The following is a 19,925-nucleotide window of genomic DNA, read 5'->3' on the forward strand; positions in this document are numbered from 1 at the left end:
CGCGACCTCATGGTTCCTAGTCGGATTCGTTTCCGCTGCACCTTGACAGGGAACTCCAATATTTAAAAATCTTTAATTCACAGAAGTGTAACATCCATGAGCAGTGCTTGGCATGGCATTTGTCTACACCAATCAGATGCCATTTAGTTTGTCCTATCAGATTTATAAAGTGTTCCCTCAACCAGATGGCAAACTCCTTGAGAGGAAGGGCCTTTTTCTACCCCTAAGACCGAATAAAGGGACTTAACATACAGTAAAGGGTAGGTAATGGCTAGGAAGGATACAGACTAGTGGAAAAGTTGAACAATTAATTTAATGTGAAGTCCTAAAGAATCCCTGACCTTTGAAACTACCACAAATGCCTGAGTCCCAGATCAAAAGGGTTCCTGGCCTGGGTACAGAAGTGACAATAACAACAGCAAAGTGAAGGCAGCAATGACCTCAGACTCGCGGGCATTGGCCACCAACTAACGCAAGTTTCCTGTGCCTAAGACCTTGTCCAAGAAGAGACATTAGTGAAAAGATGTATGCATAATTTTTTAAAGCCATTTGCAAAGAAATAATGTTTAAGATTTTAACTTAAGAGGTGGAGAAGTGCCTCATATGCTAAGGATCTACCAGCCAGGATTACACTCACATGCACACACCAGAGGGACGGGCTTGGCTGGGAGTGCTGCTACTGCTACAGCTCTAGAGCTGACATTTCTTCAAGTTCCAAGACCATTGAAAAAACTAAGATCCGACTATAAAAGGTATAAAACCACATTTATACAAGACCCCGATGTGTTACTGCCTACTTAGAAACTCATTTTACAGTCATTATATTAATAAACGTATTATAGGTGACAGATGGGTTTTGGCAAATTTATCCTTAACCCTGTTCTTTCAGGACATTAGGTCAACTCATTCATTCATTCATTCAGCATCTGCTGTACATCTCTCTATAAGAGGACCAGCCCTGTGTTAGGCAAGCTGAATAATAAATGTAGTTCTTGTCCTCAAGAAACATAGTCACATGCTACAAATGTACAGCTACATTAATGCTAATAACCTCTTGGATTTCGCAAAATGGAGCATCGGAGAAACAATTTTTTCTCTGTGATCTTAGCATCTGTACCTGGTGGACACGTGGTTCTTCTACATTCAAACACCACCAATACCTCTTTCACTTTTAATTTTATTTGGCAAAGCAGCACTGCATAAACCGTTCAGTAACTAGGACACAGCTTACACAGCATGTTAAATTCATATATATTATGAGCAGCAGATTAGAAACAGAAAAAACAGGAATGAGCTACAAGTCTCCTATAACTGCTAAAGAGAGAAAGGAAGAACTATGTCAGTCATGTCCAACCTGAACAGCTGAGTGTTTTAAGGGACAACACCTGTCCTCTTCCTAAGTTGTAATATTTACAAACGCTTAGTTTTAAGGTAACAAAGCAGCTGATTGTATCTACAACATGCTATTCTATGACACCACATCAAAAGCTTTAAAAAGGTAGCTCATCTCTATTTTCTTAGTAGCATCTAACAGACATCCAAAAACCAAGAATCTTAACTTGTGAATGGTGGTGTTATCTGATGCACAAAAGCAATCTGATAAACTAACATCAGAACAGAATTAACAGTCTAAGAAAAGAAAAACCACTCCTCAAAATCAATTCACAAACTAATTTTGCAAAACCCTTTCTTTTAATAAAATATTTAAAGTAAAACGTGGGCATGTTAAAGTAATAATACACAAATTTATACTTTGCATCCTTCTACCAATTTGGCTTTTGTGCCTCTTTGAAGAATTAGAAATCCCACAAAACCATACATTTTCATGCTGAAAATAGTGTAAGAAAGTCCAAAACAAGCTGTGATGCTGTCGATTTTCAAAAAGCTTTGAGGACTGAGATGAGCAATCCACTGTAATAGTATATACTGGTCAAGCTGATGTTGCTTTTACAGTTCGTCCCTAAGGGGGGGAAAAGAGAGAAAGATTTAAGTAGGAGTTACATATTATAGAACGTGTCTAATAATTTAGATACAAAAAATAAACTGGCAAACACCCTGACCCCCAAGCAATATGTTATTAAAAAACAAAAACAAAACTGAGCAAATGACCCCAAGTCAAAGCAAAAATGGAAATCAGCCATTTCAAACATCCTTCATGCTACTCCAAAATGAAGAATAAACCTGGATTCTTTATTTTTTCATTAGAAAGTAACTTTCTTTCTCAAGACCAAAAATTCAGAGAAATGAAAACTTGTAGATCTAGGATCTTCCTAATACTATTTGTTGTAAAATGATGCCTTGAATGTTTAGAGTTCAGATAAGTTCTTATATTTACATTCATAAAATTGGACAAAAATTTAGTCTTTTGTTTAGGGTATCTGTTAGCAAATGTTGATTGGGTCAATCTCAATCCAAATTCTTCACGAGAAAAAGCATCATCTGTAGGTATAATGTACCTGTCAGCTGATTTCATAAGGGATCTTTATCAGCTCCAAAAGAAACTATTCCCTCAGCCAGGTGCCGCACTGTTCCGGCAACAGCCAGGGGGAGGAAGGAAGGAAGGAATGAAAATGCAGTCCAAAACATGCTGCATGGTATGTAAATTATACTTCAATAAAGCTATTAAAAGTAGAAAAATGAAGCTACCAGAAAAGACTAAAAGCTTCATATTTGAAGGTAATCTGAGTGACAAAAAACATCGTTAAACACTCAGGTACTTTAGGGATAAAGAATTAAGATGTTTGCAACTAAATCTCAAATGATTCAAGAAAAAAATATGACGTATATGTATATGCAGAGAAAAAGATGGAATGAAAAGGAATGCAGAAAATGTTAATAACTGGTAACTCTCCACGAAGAAATTCAGGAGCTCTTTGTACTTCTTGCAGCTTGTCTGTTATAAAAACTTTTAAGTTTTTAAAAAGTTGTTAAAATAAATGAGGAAATAAAGAGCTAAAAAGTGGTGAACTGACAGATTATTGGACAATATGGTGTTTTTTTAAGTAAAATATGAATTTTATAAAATATGCAAGAAAACATTTTAAAAATTACTTCTCCCAGAACTCCCATGGTGGCTCAGCAGTAAGGAACCCAACTAGTATCCACGAGGTATAGGCCCAGCTGTAGCTCTGATTCGACCCCTAGCCTGGAACTTCCATATGCCGCAGGTGTAGCCCTAAAAAGACAAAAAAAAAAAAAAAAAAAAAAATTACTTCTCCCATAAGCTGTCTTTGTCATATAGCACTGGGTTATCTGTTAAATGGTAAGTTATCAGTACCAGGTCCTCTTAATATGTTCTTTCCAATAATTTAAGTACTATATTCTCATAAAACAGCTTTTACTTAAATTCACGCAAGCATTAAAGTAACTTAATCTTCAAAGAGTTCACTTGCAAAGTGCTCTATTCATGAATTAAATTCACTTGTGCTTTTAAAAATATGAATTAAAGATAATATTGTTGTTTTTTTAAAATAACTTTTATCACATTTTATTTGTTGCAAGGCATTAAGGATATTGTCAGTAAATATCCTTATTGACCAACAACATAATAAAACATTTCCAAATAGCCTCTCCATTTAAAAAAATTTTTGAAAAGGGGAAAAGATTAAAAACTCTCAACAAACTGGGTATAGAGGGAACGTACCTCAACATAATAAAGGCCACATATGACAAGCCCACAGCTAACATCATATTCAACGGTGAAAACCTGAAAGCTTTTCCTCTAAAATCAGGAACAAGACAAGGATGCCCACTCTCGCCACTTTTATTCAACATAATACTGGAAGTCCTAGCCAGAGCAATTAAGCAAGAAAAAGAAATAAAAGGTATCAAAATCAGAACGAAAGAGGTAAAACTGTCTCATTTTGCAGATGACATATTATATATAGAAAATCCTAAAGATGCCACCAAAAAATGTTAGAATAAACTAAAGTTGCAGGATGTAAAAACAATATACTAAAATTAGTTGTGTTTCTATAGATACTAATAATAAACTATCAGAAAGAAAAATTAAGAAAACAATCTCATTTACAATTATATCAAAAAGAATAAAATATCTAGAAAAATACTTAATCAAGAGGTGAAAGAGTTGTCCACTGAAAACTATAGGATGTTAATAAAAGGCGTTGAAAATGAAACAAATAAATGGAAATATATTCCATGCTCATGGATTGGAAGAATTAATATTGTTAAAACATCCATACTACCCAAGGCAACCTACTGATTCACTGCAATCCCTATCAAAATTCCAATGACATTTTTCACAGAAATAGAATTTTTTTTTAATTTTTAACAGCTGCACCTGAAGCATATGGAAGTTCCCAGGACAGGGGTTGAATGGGAGTTGCAGCTGCAGCCTATGCCACAGTCACAGCAACACTGAATCTGAGCCTCATCTGCAAACTACACTGAAGCTTTTGGCAATGCTGGATCCTTAACCCACTGAGTCAGGAATCGAACCTGCAATCTCACAGAGACAACATCAGGTCCTTAACCCACTGAGCCACAACAGGAACTCCAGAACCATCTTAAAATTTGTACAAAACCACAAGAGATTCCGAACAGCCAAAGCAATCTTTAGAAAGAACAAGAAACCAGAGGCATCACACTTCCTGATTTCCAACTATATTACAAAGCTATAGCATACAAAACAGTGTGGTATTTGGCATAAAAATCAACACAGAGACTAATGGAACAGAATAGAGAGCCCAGAAATAAACCCACACAATTAATTAAGGAGCCAAGAATATACAATGGAGAAAGAACACTCCCTTCAGTAAATGGTGTTAGGAAAACTGGACAGCCACATGAAAAAGAATGAAACTAGACCCTTACTTTACACCAAACACAAAAAAATCGCCTCAAAATGGATTAAAGACTTGATTTTAAGACCTAAACTTAATGGTGGTCATCATTTTGCAATATATACATACATCAACTCACTATGTTGTACACTTAAAATTAATACAAGACTAGGAGTTCCCATCATGGCTCAGCAGTAATGAACCCAAATAGTAACCATGAGGACATGGGTTCAATCCCTGGCCTCGCTCAGTGGGTTAAAGACCCGACATTGCCATGAGCTGTGGTGTAGGTCACAAACATGACTCAGGTCCCATGTTGCTGTGGCTGTGGTGCAGGCTGGCAGCTACAGCTCTGATTCAGCCTCTAGCCTGGGAACTTCCATATGCCATGGGTGCAGTCCTAAACAGACCCCCCCACCAAAAAAAAGGCTATATGTCAATTATATCTCAATAAAACTGGAAAAAAATCATGTTAAAAAATGTTTAATGATGTGGGATAACATTGATGACATTTGGTTAAATAAAAAAGGAGATTTTTAAAAATAATGCTACGGTATGACCTTAGGATTTCAAAAGAGCTGTATATAGAGCTATGGATAAAAGAAGGACAAAATGTTTGCAAAATGTTAATAAGTGGTTATCTCTAGACTCTGGGATTATGGGTGACTTCTATTCTTTGCATTTTTCCCCCTATTTTTACAATGTATACACATTACTTTGGTAGTCAGAAACAGTATTGTAGAAGGCTGTACAGCACAAGGAACTATATCTAGTCACTTATGATGGAGCATGATGGAGGATAATGTGAGAAAAAGAATGTATACATGTATGTGTGACTGGGTCTCTTTGCTGAACTGTAGAAAATTAACAGAACACTGTAAACCAGCTATAATGGAAAAAATAAAAATCATTAAAAAAAATACAAGGCAATTTACAGCACCAAACAAAAAAAAATAAGTATTCAGACCTGAATTGTAACATTTACGGTGCCAGAAAAACCAAAAATTTGCTACTAGGGCATATACAACCTTGTCACATCCTAATACTCCAAAAATCCATTCAACTTACTAATTTTTCCTAATGTTCAAAATTCTATAGAACCATATCTTTATCTCACATGCATAGATCATTTACAATAAAAAGTAGTACATCCTGGAGTTCCTGTTGTGGTGCAGTGGAAACGAATCCAACTAGGAACCAGGTGGTTGCGGGTTCGATCCCTGGCTTCACTCAGTGGGTTAAGGATCCGGCGTTGCTGTGAGCTGTGGTGTAGGTTGCAGAAGTGTCTGGGATCTGGCGTTGCTGTGGCTGTGGTGTAGGTCGGCAGCGATAACTCCGATTCAACCCCTGGCCTGGTAACCTCCATATGCCATAGTTGCGGCCCTAAAAAGCAACAAACAAACAAACACAAATGAAAAGATGTACTACCAGGAAATAACAATCAAAATCCATGAACACTTTCTAACTAAGGGGTTTTCTAAGGTAATAAAAGCTTCACACAATTAATTTTGTACAAAGCATTCTGAGAGACAAAATGAATTTCAAAAGCAACACAATATACTCTTGCCTTTAAAAATGCAAAATAAACCCTAATGCTGTAACATATGCAAAGAAATTGAAAAGGGATAGTACAGAACAATATGGAACACAGGATCAGTGAATACCCTTAGGACCTAAACTGTCATTCCTAGAAATGGCCAGTCACTTCATAACGTCATTTTCATGTGTACTTTAAGAAGCCATCAACAGACAAAGCACTTATGGAGTGAAAACCCTGCAACATTCCTCAGTTCCACACATCAGAGATGGACTTATTCCAGTGACTCTTGTGTCTATTAAAAACAAAAAAATAAAACTTGCCAGAAGATTAACAAAATGTTGATTTCTAGGTATATAAAATAAATATACTTATATAAAATAAAATGCAAATTAAAAATCATTATGTTTATGAAGCATTATAAATATTACACATCTATAGTCGTTAACATAATACCACAGATTCTAGGTTTATAGCCTATCCATCCAGCATTCTCTCCCCTTTTATTAGCTACCAAAACTGCAAGAAATTTTTTTTTTCTTTTTTTGACCACACCTGCAGCATGTGGAAGCTCTCAGGCCAGGGATCAAACTCGCGCCACAGCAGTGACCCCAGCCACTGTAGTGACAACGCTGGATCCTTATACATGCTGAGCCACAAGAGAACTCCACAAGGAACAGGTTTCCAAGTATAAAGGGACAAAAGTCGACATTCAAGCTTTGGGCTTTGTTTGGCACTATAACTCAGCAGCTCCACAAGTTCTCCCTTTTCTTCCATCCAGTTTCTATCAACCTCCTCAGCAAAGACTGGGTCTCACGCTCCCAGAGCACTGCAACCAGCTCTGGATGCCTCACAAGGAGAGGGATGAAACGCTGCTGAGAAACGCCCCAAGAAAGCACTAGGACGGGTACTTAAAGTAACCCTGAAGAAAATCTGAAAGAACATAAATCACTGAACCTGGCAAGAAACTGACAAGGGAGCTTTTTTAGATGCTAATTCCCAAATGTGGGATGAGGACTTAGAAAACAGTAAGCGACTCTTTTTGGAGTTCCTGTTGTGGCTCAGCGGTTAACAAACCCAACTAGTATCCATGAGGATGTGGGTTTGATCCCTGACCTCGCTCAGTGGGTTAAGGATCCAGCATTGCCATGAGCTGCTGTATAGGTCGAGGCTCGGATCCCGCGTTGCCATGGCTGTGGTAGAGGCCAGCAGCTGTAGCTGGCCTGGGAACCTCCATATGCTGTGTGTGCAGCACCCCCCCAAAAAAAAAGGAAAAAAAATGGTAAGCGACTCTTTGTAACCACATTCTATCCCTACTACCACTGCCTTGATCCAGGCCGCCATCCCCGCACTCCTGACTGGCTGTTTCTGACCTCCTGTTTCTGATCCTCGTCTGTCCCTTTCCAATCTACTTTCTACCCCACTGCTAGTTATCTTTCTGAGATGCAATTCTGACCACTGCCTGGCTTAGGCACTTCAATTGCTCCCTACCGCCCTCAAGGAAGAGTCAACACATTACATTCCAACTGCTTGACTGTCTTGTCTTTGCATTTTTTTTTGGATCCCCTACATGACCCCAAAAAGGGTCAGCTTCAAATTCACAGCTGTGTATTCCTGGCCCTAGAATAGTGCCTGCATAGTGGGCACACACATTCTCGTTGAATTAATGAATGTATTAAGAAGGTTCTGGAGTTCCCGTCATGGCGCAGTGGTTAACAAATCCGACTAGGAACCATGAGGTTGCGGGTTCAATCCCTGCCCTTGCTCAGTGGGTCAAGGATCCAGCATTGCTGTGAGCTATGGTGTAGGTCCCAGACGCGGCTCAGATCCCGTGTTGCTGTGGCTCTGGCATAGGCTGGCAGCTACAGCTCCCATTAGACCCCTAGCCTGGGAACCTCCATATGCCGCAGGAGCGGCCCAAGAAATGGCAAAAAGACAAAAAAAAAAAAAAAAAAAAAAAGAAGAAGGTTCTCACACTGAAAAATATATAACGAAGTTAACTACAGAACAAATTGCCAGAGAAAAGTATTAGATAATTGCTTTTCCAAAGGCAATTTAAAATAAATGCATTTTTTTTTCCCTGTCAAGAACAGTTTAAGCATAGATTAGCCTAAGGTAGGTAGAAATAGGGCACAAAAAAAACCCTACATGTTCTTAAATCTATTCCAGACCTAAATATAAAGAGAAGCAGGGCTATCTGCTACAGGGGTCAGAGGTGGGAGGAGGGCTGGTGAGAGCTGATTTCAGGTTTCTAGTTAAGTCTGCCCCCAAATGCCAGTCTGCCCTGGCAGATAAGAGGCCCGGAGGAGGCAAAAGCAGCCTCCCTTTATCACTACAGCTCCTGTCCGGGACCACACACCCAAACACACCCCTTGCCCGCTGCTTAGGGACAACATACACACCCTCTGCCTTCTTCTGTCCCTGCTCTCAGAGGTTCCAGGAAAATCGTTTCCTCTCCTTAGGTCAAGAGTGGTGACAGCTGCTATCACCCTGGGTATCCCTGGTCCCTGAGTATGTCAACATCCTCTACTGGTTCCCATAACCCTTCCTGTATTTCTTTGAATAGCTCATTCACGAAAATCATTCAAAATCCTAGAGTTCCCGTCATGGTGCAGCAGAAACAAATCCGACTAGGAACCATGAGGTTGCGGGTTCGATCCCTGGCCTCACTCAGCAGGTTAAGGATCCAGCATTGCCATGAGCCATGGAGTAGGTCGCAGATGCGGCTCAGATCTGGTGTTGCTGAGGCTCTGGCATAGGCTGGCAGCTGTACCTTCGATTAGACCCCTAACCTGGGACCCTCCATATGCCACGGGTGCGGCCCTAAAAAGCTAAAAAAACATTCAAAATCCTAAGCATGCTTTCTGATTCTTGCCTGGGCCCTGATTGATAGTTTCGAACATCTTATTTTCTAGTAATTTCTTTCAATACAGTTTTTTTTTTAATGTGGCATTTTTTTAATAGCTTTTTTTTCTTTTCTTTTTTTGGCCACCCTGTAGCATATAGAGTTCCCAGGCCAGGGATTAGATCCCAGCCACAGTCACGACCTAAGCCACAGCTGTGGCAATGCCGATCCCCAACCCACTGTGCCAGGCTGGGGACTGAACCTGTGTCCCAGCATTCCTAAGATGCCACCGATCCCATTGCGCCACAGCAGGAACTCCTGTGGCAGTTGTTTTTTTCCAATTTCATTTCCAGATTTATTTTACCTTTATATTCTTTAAACTTCAAGATTTACAATTAAGTAACTGATTATCTCTGTAATTAGAACTACCTCTTCAGATGTACGAAAATGTATTTGTACACATAGAAAATTTGTAATAGAAAAAATTAGAAAGTCCTCTTAGTATAACTGAAGGAAAGTTTCTAATGATTCTAACATGTTAAATTGCTCAATGTTTTTAAAAAGCTGAAGGCCAAATAGAAAACTAAGTATATACATATTTAAATATTTGGTAAATGACTGAATAATTGCAGATTTTTAAATTATTCTAAATTTAATACAAATAGTTTGGTCTTATCAGGAATAAATACAAGTGTGTGGAAATCTTAAGCTTATATAATTAGATAAGGGGGGGGACCTCTTTATGAAGGGGGAAAAAAAGTATACCCAAAAGATCATGCATATAAAATTAGGTATAAGGCCATGAAGGCCCCAAAGCAAGTGAAGGCCCCGAAGCTTGAGTTCCATTAGCTTCAAGCTAAATCCACCTCTGATTATAAAAGCAAAATTCCTTTTTGTGATTCCTACATCATTAAATTGGGATGTTTAATACTAATATTTATTGCATACAAAACCATAAATTTTTAACCTAATAAAAATCTGAACTCTCACTTGATACATTTTAGTAATTTCATGATATGTTGCCCTTTTATACAGCAGCAATCATACAATTATGAATGATATAACCACACTAGAAGCAAAGTGAAGGAAGTTCGTAATTAGTTGCTAATAAATTATATCTGATTCTCACTGATAAGACTAATAGCTTTTTAATTTTTTTTTTTAAGTAGTAGCTGTGTTCCATGTTAGAATTAAAGAAAATAGCTATAACTACATTAGGTGAAGAATTAAAAGACAATTTCTAGTAAGGTATTAATCAATCAGAATTCAGTCAAAAGTAAAACTCAGTTTTGAACAAACTGATTTAGATTCATTACTATTTTTGCTGTTAAACATTCATTCAAAAGGTGCCTTTCCTCCTTCCGGAAAACAAAATTAAGAGGTCTGTTAAACTTATAATCGCCATTTCACTTACTAAGAAATTATCTTAAAATCAGTACCTCTGTCAAATAAAAAATAGGTTCTAAAACATGAAAACCCTAAGGCCTTTCTTATTCTGGCATTTAATGTCAAGTAGTCTTAGCTAATGTCACTCTTACTTACTGATCTCACTCCCACCCACTGGAGGGAGTGGGAAGAGGAAGAGAGGAAAGAGAGAAAACTTGGCTTCAAATGAAATATCCAGATTATGCTGAAACACAGAAAGTGGGCATGAAAATGAGCCATGCTGTGCTGAAGATGCTGCTGCATGCTGCTGGCCCTCTGGGTGGGTATGTGAGACCTGGGCACTCACTCCAAGCTTACAGAACCCCCACCCCTCCCCAGGAACTTAACAGCAGCTAAAAAATTGGCCAGCCTGCTCTAAAGAATGATGAGTTTATTCCTTATAGTGGTTCTAAAAAAAAAGTGGAATGTAAAACAGGCACAGGCTGTCAGATATCTATGAACCTGATGGAAAGAAATCAAGCTGGGAGGATGTCCTCTCTGGGATTCTCACACCTTTGAAAACTGGGACAAGAGTACCTCTTCCCTTCCATCTCTTTACAACGATGGTATAGCAGAGATGAACAGGGGCAGGAAAGGATGGCCCTTTCTCTTCAGATGAAAACCTTTGTTTCCAATGACCATAGAGCAGCTGTAAAAATGAGTTGTAGGAGTTCCTACCGTGGCTCAGTGGTTAACGAACCCAAATGGCATCCGTGAGGATGCAGGTTTGATCCCTTGCCTTGCTCAGTGGGTCAGGAATCAGGCATTGCTGTGAGCTGTGGTGTAGGTCAAGGACACAGCTCAGATCCCATGTTGCTGTGGCTGTGGGATTTGACCCCTAGCCTGGGAACCTCCATATGCTGCCCGTACGGCTCCAAAAAGGCAAAAGACAAAAAAAAAAAAAAAAAAATCTTTGTGCCAGCCAAGTCTCACCCCCCTTTCCCAAAGATGAGTTAAACCAAAAGAAGGACAGACCATGCAAAATTTTTCTACATTTTTAATGTAGTGAATTTCTGATGTTAAAATGGAGTAGCATAAAGGTGACGACCAAAAAAGCAGCTCTTGTAGTCTAAGCCCTTAAAATCCACACCCTTTCACCTTGCATGTGTGGAAGAAGAAAGAGCAGAAGATAAAATCACTTCCACCTGGACCACTGCTTTTCTTTATCTGTTAAAGGCACGTATATCACTCCCATCAGAGGTTTCATTTTGACACTGCCATCTTGCAGCTTGTCATACTGCTCCAACATCTGATTTCCACCTGCAGGACCAACTGGCAATATCAATCTTCCACCAGGCTTTAACTGGTCTATTAGCTAAAAGAAAAAGAAAAGCACTTACACACGAAGTTATAGATTTTATATTAATCGTCACTGTCTATCATTATGCACACACATAAAGCAGAAATTTATTTATTTAGTATGTACATACTATTAAAGTACGTTAAACTTGTTATTCATTTACCTATCGACCTCTCCTACCACAGTCCAAGTTTTCTGATGACAGGGACTGTGTCTTATTCATTTTCATGCCCTTGGCATCTAACATAGTACCTGGTACAACTGCAATACTCAAAATGTCTGAGTGGAACCACACAATGTAGAACTATTCTCTTGGGAAGGCCAAAAGCAGAGCAGAAAATTTCAAGGCCTATCTGCCTATTCCGAAACGTCGCGGTGTGAAGGGGAGGAGGGCAGTGTAGAAGGCCAGCAAGGAATCCCTATCTTATCACAGAATTCAGGGCATCACTGAACCAAAGCTAAGGGAACCTGGGTTTTCAGAGTGAATTTAGCATTACTGGCACCACGACATGCAAAGGAAAGTAGGGCTGGAGTCCCTGCAGCATGAGAACGAGGACACTTGTCAACGCATTACCAAGACAACTCAGCCAAAGCCCGAGTGATCATTTTTAAGTCACGTTACCGTCTGAATGTAGCCCAATGTGATACATAATCACTGCTAATCAAAACCAGTAAGGAAGATACCTCACTCTGGATATTATCCCAGGGAAGGGTGTTCTCAATTAAAATTTTGGTTGTAGCAAGTCTATCTTGTTTTTTCCATTTTAATTTTGCCAAATTTCAAGGTTTTTAATGAAAAATAGCAGCCTTCTTCCCCCTACTCCAATCTTGCTCCCTAAATCCAGTCATTTTAAATCCTTTTAGCTGAGTCTTTTCTATAGCACTAACATCTAAAGCATGTCTTTTATTTTTTTATTTGAATATAATTGACATATAAACATTATATTTGTTTTAGGCATACAACATATATAAGGTGAAATGATTACCACAGTAAGTTTAACATCCATTACCACACATGGTTGCCATTTTTTCCTACGATGGAAACTTTTAAGATTAACTCTCTTAGCAACTTTCAACTACATAATATGGTATTGTTAACTATAGTTGCCATGATATATAATATTTCCTTTTTTATTTTAAGTTATAGGCTAGATGAGGACTGAGCTCTCATACATTAACAGCTGTCTCTCAATTATCCAAGGGCAATTGGTTCCAGGACCTTACCTCTGACACCAAAATCCGCAGACACTCAAGTTCCCTATATAAAATGCTGCAATATTTGCATGTAACCTATATATCACATACACTTTAAATCACTCATAGATTACTTACTTTACCTAATACAATGGGAATGCCATGTAAATAGTTGCCAAATGCAACAACCTCAAGTTGTGCTTTTTGGAACTTTCTGGAATTTTTTTTTCCTGAATATTTTCAATACATGACGGGTTGAATCTTTGAATGCGGAATCCCCAGATACAGAGGGCCAGCTATATTCTATATTCTTTTCCCCAATACAACTAATATAATTTTTAATTAAAACCACGTTCAGGAGTTCCCGTCGTGGCTCAGTGGTTAACGAATCTGACTAGGAACCATGAGGTTTCGGGTTCAAGCCCTGGCCTCGCTCAGTGGGTTAAGGATCCAGCATTGCTGAGCTGTGGTGTAGGTCTCAGACACGGCTTGGATCCCTCCTTGCTGTGGCTGTGACGTAGGCCGGCGGCTGCAGCTCAGAATAGACCCCTAGCCTGGGAACCTCCATGTGCCACGGGGGCGGCCCTTAAAAGACAAAAAAAAAAAAAAAAACATGTTCAGCTATGGCAGTGCAAATACAATCTGCAGCTGAGCCAAGAGGTAACCAATTGTTTCCTTTCTTATGTAATAGCTGTTTTCCCCACAGTTAAAAAGTGAAGCTTTTTTTCATTCACTTAGTTTTCTCTGTAACTATGTCTAAATTTTTGTGGCCTCCCAACAGCTTCTTAATGAAATTTTCACACCATAAAATCTACCTAATTAGTGCCCTCTTTATTTTAATTTTTTGGTAGGCTCCGTTCCAGTACCTCCTTCCTCCTGCTCTAAGTCTGGACTGGTTATTCCTCGGGCCTGCCACACAACTTTCATACCAGGGCCTCCCTTTGCAATAATACTGGAAACTCTTACCACATGTCTCCTGAACAAGAGGTCCTACCTTCCTAAATCCCACAGCTTCTTCTTTTTGGTTTTTCCCACTCTCTCTCCTCCCTCATTTTTTGAGGATATTACTAAAGCAATTCCTCCAAAAGTATTCTATGAAACAATACATGGAATATTTTTAAAGAGAGAGCCTTAATCTTTATGTATCTACTGACATGTGTGGGTACAGAATTCAAGTTTGGAAATCATTTTAAATTCAGAATTGTGATGGTTTGCCCGACTTGTTCTTCCTAATGCTGCTTTTCTACAATCTGATGCCCTTCTGATTACCAATTCTTATCAGATTATCTATTTTGTTTTCCCAGAAACTTTCAGAATATTTTCCCTATCCCTAATATTCTGAAATTTCATGGTGATATTGCAGGGTTTTTTTTCCTTTTTAAAAAATTCATTGTACTAGGCATTCAAGAGATCTTTTCAAACTACAGAATCACATCCTTCAGTTCTCGGCAATTTTCTTAGGGTTTACGGCTAATGGTTCCTCATAAAGAATTTCAAGTAGCAGCCCCTTTCTTCAAAGCATCATCTCTGATTTCCAAGGACCTGATGCCTCCAATTTCCAAGCCTTTTCTGAGTTCTGCAAAGCAAACTGTTTCTGCATTAATACCACCCTCCAGCACCACTTCCTGCACCCTTCCAGGTCAGTTGTTACTCCAACTGCTTTCTATCATCACACGCTGTAGAGCTCAGGATTATAGGTATAATCTCCAAAACACTGAATATGGACTTGGTGTTTCTGTTTCTTGTTTTTCTAGTTGTTTTGGGGTGATATCCAACGGAGGCATAAATACCTTTACTCTGTTATCTCAAAATTGGAAAGACCCTTACGCATGTCTATCTTTAAATTTGATCAGATGTAAAGACCCCTACAACACTTCAAAGTGCTACTACAAATGTTCAAATTCATATGAAGCTAAAGCCAGATGCCCTTCAAGATCATCCTAGGGGCCTAGGGGTAACATGAGCACCGTACTCAAGACCTTTCACTTAAACACTGTTCTTGTTTCAGACTTTAAATTGTTTCTACTAGGTTGCCAATATTAAAAAAATAAATTTAAAAAGTTTAAAAAAAAACTACTGATCCTATGTTCATATATAAAAATTCATGAAGTTATTTATTTATGATTTGTACATCTTTCTACATCATATTAATATTTAAAATTAAAATGGCTTAGAACCACTGGTTTGGTCTTTTTTTAAAAAAATAGACAACAGGCCCAGAGAGAATAGGTGATTTTTCTAAAGTCATTCAGCCAATAAACAACACATCAGTGAATAGAACAAATCCCCCAACTTTCAGCTTCTCATAAATGTCTAAACATACAAAAAAGAGCACTTACAGGCTGGGGAGTAGATGAGCCTGGACTGAAAAGACAGTGTGAATTTTAGCCCCTGTCATCTAGTCAAAAACGATGTATAAAAATATATATAGGAGTTCCCATCGTGGCGCAGTGGTTAACAAATCCGACTAGGAACCATGAGGTTGAGGGTTCGATCCCTGCCCTTGCTCAGTGGGTTAAGGATCCAGCGGTGCCGTGAGCTGTGGTATAGGTTGCAGACGCGGCTCGGATCCTGCGTTGCTGTGGCTCTGGCGTAGGCCGGTGGCTACAGCTCTGATTAGACCCCTAGCCTGGAAACCTCCATATGCCGCGGGAGCGGCCCAAGAAATGGCAAAAAGACAAAAAACAAATAAATAAATAAATAAATAATAAAACATATATATATATAATAGAAACCTAAGCCAAGGATTTGGGCTAACATAAGTTTATCAGTCCTACTAAAATAAAAACTCAATTTTGTGCTTAAATAGTTCCTTGACTATGTAATATATATGACTGGAATATCCCCTTTCCTCTCATTGCAACTAAGCAAATCCTACTATTTAAGAGTCAGCTCTAATTCCATTCCTGTATGAAATCTCCTTGACTATTATATGCAAAATTATCTCCCTCCCTCGAACTCCTACAGTATGTATTTTCTTTTCCCTTCAATATCTATCATAAGTTCATGCCATGCTATCATATCATTAATCTCCCTGATACATGGAGGACACATCTCCTCTAGAACATAAGGTCTGTGAGGGTAAGATGTATGACAAATACTTCCTGGTCTTGCCCATGCACCTAACAGAGTCCTGCACATGCTGGTATTTAATAATACCAGAATGATTAGCAGGTCAAGAACTCCGGACGGATTTTCCCAGTTCTACTGGTGTACTAGTTCTTAGCTGGATCAAATACTGCTTCAAATAAGACAGCCATGAGCTGGGGTTCAGTAATCTTCATGTCATTTACACAACTGTTGGCATATGAAAAAAAAAACTGCCTACTAACTGTAATGAGAATGTACATTTCAATTAAAAAAAGCTGAGCATCATTATTGACTAAGAAAAAACACACACACGCAACATAATATAGATGATATTTAGAACATCACCTGGAAGTAAGTTCTCTATAAATCTTTTAGTGCATCTTAAATAAAGTACACAACCCCCTCCCAAAAAAAAAGCCAACTCACTGCCTGGGGTACAACAGGGGCTGCAGCTCCTACATGAATAGCATCATAAGGGGCTTCTTCGGCATATCCCATTCTTCCATCCCCCACTGAAAGAAAAAAAAATACTTTAAAAATCTGTTCAGATAGAACTACACAGTGTGCAGAATTATAGGAGGTTTAAAGCAAGGAAAAGATAGATTCTTAAATAAATGATGCTGGGACATCATTTATTTAAAATTAAATTTATTTATATATTAAAAATAGATACTTGGATCCCTATCTCATACATACACAAAAATCTACATCACAAAGGTCAAAGATGAGTGCTACAGAGATGAGTGCTTGTATGACAGGTGAACATGTGCATCTGGGCTTATGCACATTGTGAATATGCAGCATTGTGAATATCTCCAAATCAGAAACAACTCAAAATATCCATGTACAGTAGAATTAATAAACAAATTTTGGTAATGTTCCTACAATGGAATGCTATGCAGCAATAAAAATGAACTACATGCAAAAAAGAAGGATGAATCTTACAAACATAATACTGAAAGAAATCATTCATTATAGAATATATAATGTATGGTTCCATTTACCTAAAGTTCAAGATTAAATTAAACATCATTTATGGGAATTCAATCCGGCAGTAAATACATAAAAAGTAACGATTCTAGTTACCACCAGGAGAAAGGGAGGTAGTTACGGATGAGAAAAAGCAAGGTAGTAACAATGTCCCACTCCTTGATCAATGTGGTGATTAAAGAGAGGTTTGCTAAGCTTCACATTTACGTTTTAGGCATATTTTGATGTTATTTTTCACAATATAAAATGTGCTCACATGGAAACATGTATATACTACTAGATAGAAAAAAGGCAAACTAAAGAACAATATGTAGAGTATAAGCCAATTTTAAAAATGTGTGTAAAATTTACTCATATGTATACTTATATGTCTAGAAAACTCAAGAGGGAAAAAGAGGGCTTTCTTATACATCTCTCTGTATTGTTTAAATTTTTTTATATTCAATACTTGTTACTTTGATATTACTTTTTTCCTCACGTCTCCGCCTTTTATTTATTTATTTATTTATGCTTTTTTTTCTTTTTTTACGGCCGCACCCAGGGCATATGAAAGTTACCAGGCTAGGGGTCAAATCAGAGCTACAGCTGCTGGCCTACACCACAGCCACAGCAACACCAGATCTGAGCCGTGTCTGCAAACCTACACCACAACTCATGGCACAGGATCCTTAACCCACTGAGCGAGGCCAGGATAGAACCCACATCCTCATGGATACTAGTTGGGTTCTTAACCTGCTGAGCCACAGTGGGAATTCCTAATATTACATCTTAAAAAGCAATAAAGAAAGAACTCAACATGGTACTTTCTGAGATAGTTAACAGTCATGTCACCCATGGTAAAAGTAGAACCAGTGTAATATTTTAGAGTAACAGCTTTTCTTACTTAGTACTTAAAAGTGAATGCTTAAAAAAAAAACAAAAACAAAAAAAACAAACAATAATTAGCCCTGAGTAGTATTTAGCTTGCATGGGATTTTTCTGAAAATAAAAATTCTCTAAGAATTCCCTTGTGGCTCAACGGTTAAGGATCCAGTGTTGGGAGTTCCTGCTGTAGTGCAGCAGAAACAATCTGACTAGAAACCATGAGGTTGCAGGTTCGATCCCTGGCCTCGCTCAGTGGGTTAAGGATCTGGCATTGCTGTGGCCGTGGCTGTGGCCGGAAGCTACAGCTCCTAGATTGCACTCCCAGCCTGGGAACTTCCATATGCCACAGGTGCGGCCCTAACAAGACAAAAAGACAAAAAAAAAAAAAAAAAAAAGGGATCCAGTGCTGTCACTGCTGTGGCTTGGGTTCAATCCCTGGCCCAGAAACTTCCACATGCTGCTGGTGAGGCCAAAAAGAAAAAAAAAATTATCCAGAGAGGAAATCTTTAAAGCTTTCTGATACTCACCAACCAGCTGCACTCTCCCTGAAGACAAAAGCATTGGATCATCCTTTCTGACATTATTTATTGAGTCATCTACTAGTTCTTTAATATGGTCAATTCCTATGACTTTTCCACTAGGTCCAACCTAGAAGTGAGAGAATAGTTCAATAATTCACTGGTTTAACCTTGTTTTTATAAAGTGTCATTAAAGTATTTCTTTATCCAAAGACATTCTGTAACGAGAAATTAGGACAAATAGCTTAAGCTTCCAATTAGATTGTTAAATACTTTATTACAAATTATTTAGCAAATACAACTTTCTCAACTATAACCTTCAAATGAATAATGCTATGTCAGTAATTAAGAAGCTAGAATAAATTACAAAAACTTGTAATATTAAAAAAATATCTTTCTTCAGTTTCAAATTTTTAAATCCAGGAACTTGAAGTGGGAGTTAGCTACCATATTAAATAGCATGGTGACATATTAAAATAAGTGCAACCATTATTTTTTTAATCAGGAAAGAATTTTTTTTTAAAGTACAGTTGATTTACGATGTTCTGCCAATTTCCGCCATACAGCAAAGTGACCCAGTCATACATACACATTCCTTTTCTTTCTTTTTCTTTTTAGGGCCATACCTTTGGTACATGAAGTTCCCAGGCTAGGGGTCCAATCAGAGCTTCAGATGCCAGCCGCAGCCACTGCAACGTGGGATCCAAGCCACATTTGCAACTCGGTCCACAGCTTACGGCAATGCTGGATCTTAACCCACTGAGACCAGGGATGAACCCACATCCTCATGGACACTGTGTCAGGTTCTTAACCCACTGAGCCACAATGGCAACTCCTTCTTCTCTTACATTATTTTCCATCATGGTCTGTCCCAAGACAACAGTGCAATCGCTTTTTATTTAAATCACATTTAAGAGTGTGATTTTAAATATTAAAATGTTACATAAGAGTTCCCATTATGGCTCAGTGGTTAGAGAACCTGACTAGTATCCATGAGGACACAGATTCAATCCCTGGCCTTGCTCAGTGGGGTGGGGATCGGGCATTGCCATGAGCTGTGGTGTAGGTCACAGACTTGGCTCGGATCCAGCATTGTTGTGGCTGTGGTGTAGGCCAGCAGCTCCAGCTCCCATTCGACCCCTAGCCTGGGAATCTCCACATGCCATGGGTGCAGCCCTAAAAAGACAAAGTAAAATAAAAATAAAATAAAATGTTACATAAAAAAAATCTTATAGGAATTTCTATACATGATTCTACAGCCACATGTGGGAAATATAAAAATACATAAAAATATTAAAAAGGCCGCAAGTATAAATATTAATTGTAAAATAAATTTAACACAATAAAGACTCTAAAGTCA

At 38.3% G+C, this 19,925-nt stretch overlaps 1 protein-coding gene across 5 annotated transcripts in view; it reads right to left on the reverse strand.

Moving 5' to 3' along the window:
* PCMT1 (protein-L-isoaspartate (D-aspartate) O-methyltransferase) overlaps positions 1,158–19,925 on the reverse strand; it is a 47,021-nt gene continuing 28,253 nt past the window's right edge. The window contains exons 5-9 of one of the 5 annotated variants that reach the window (XR_002337171.1): positions 18,575–18,695; positions 16,620–16,705; positions 11,708–11,924; positions 3,644–3,787; positions 1,158–1,960 (exon numbers count right to left, since the gene is read on the reverse strand). Coding sequence is in view for 4 of the 5 variants with exons in the window: in XM_021067017.1 (XP_020922676.1) it covers positions 1,948–1,960; positions 3,644–3,787; positions 11,755–11,924; positions 16,620–16,705; positions 18,575–18,695 (534 nt within the window). In the remaining variant the exon portion in view is untranslated. 5 annotated transcript variants of the gene reach the window in all.

This window comes from Sus scrofa, chromosome 1 (assembly GCF_000003025.6).
Source record: "Sus scrofa isolate TJ Tabasco breed Duroc chromosome 1, Sscrofa11.1, whole genome shotgun sequence".
NCBI classification, from domain to species: Eukaryota; Metazoa; Chordata; class Mammalia; order Artiodactyla; family Suidae; genus Sus; species Sus scrofa.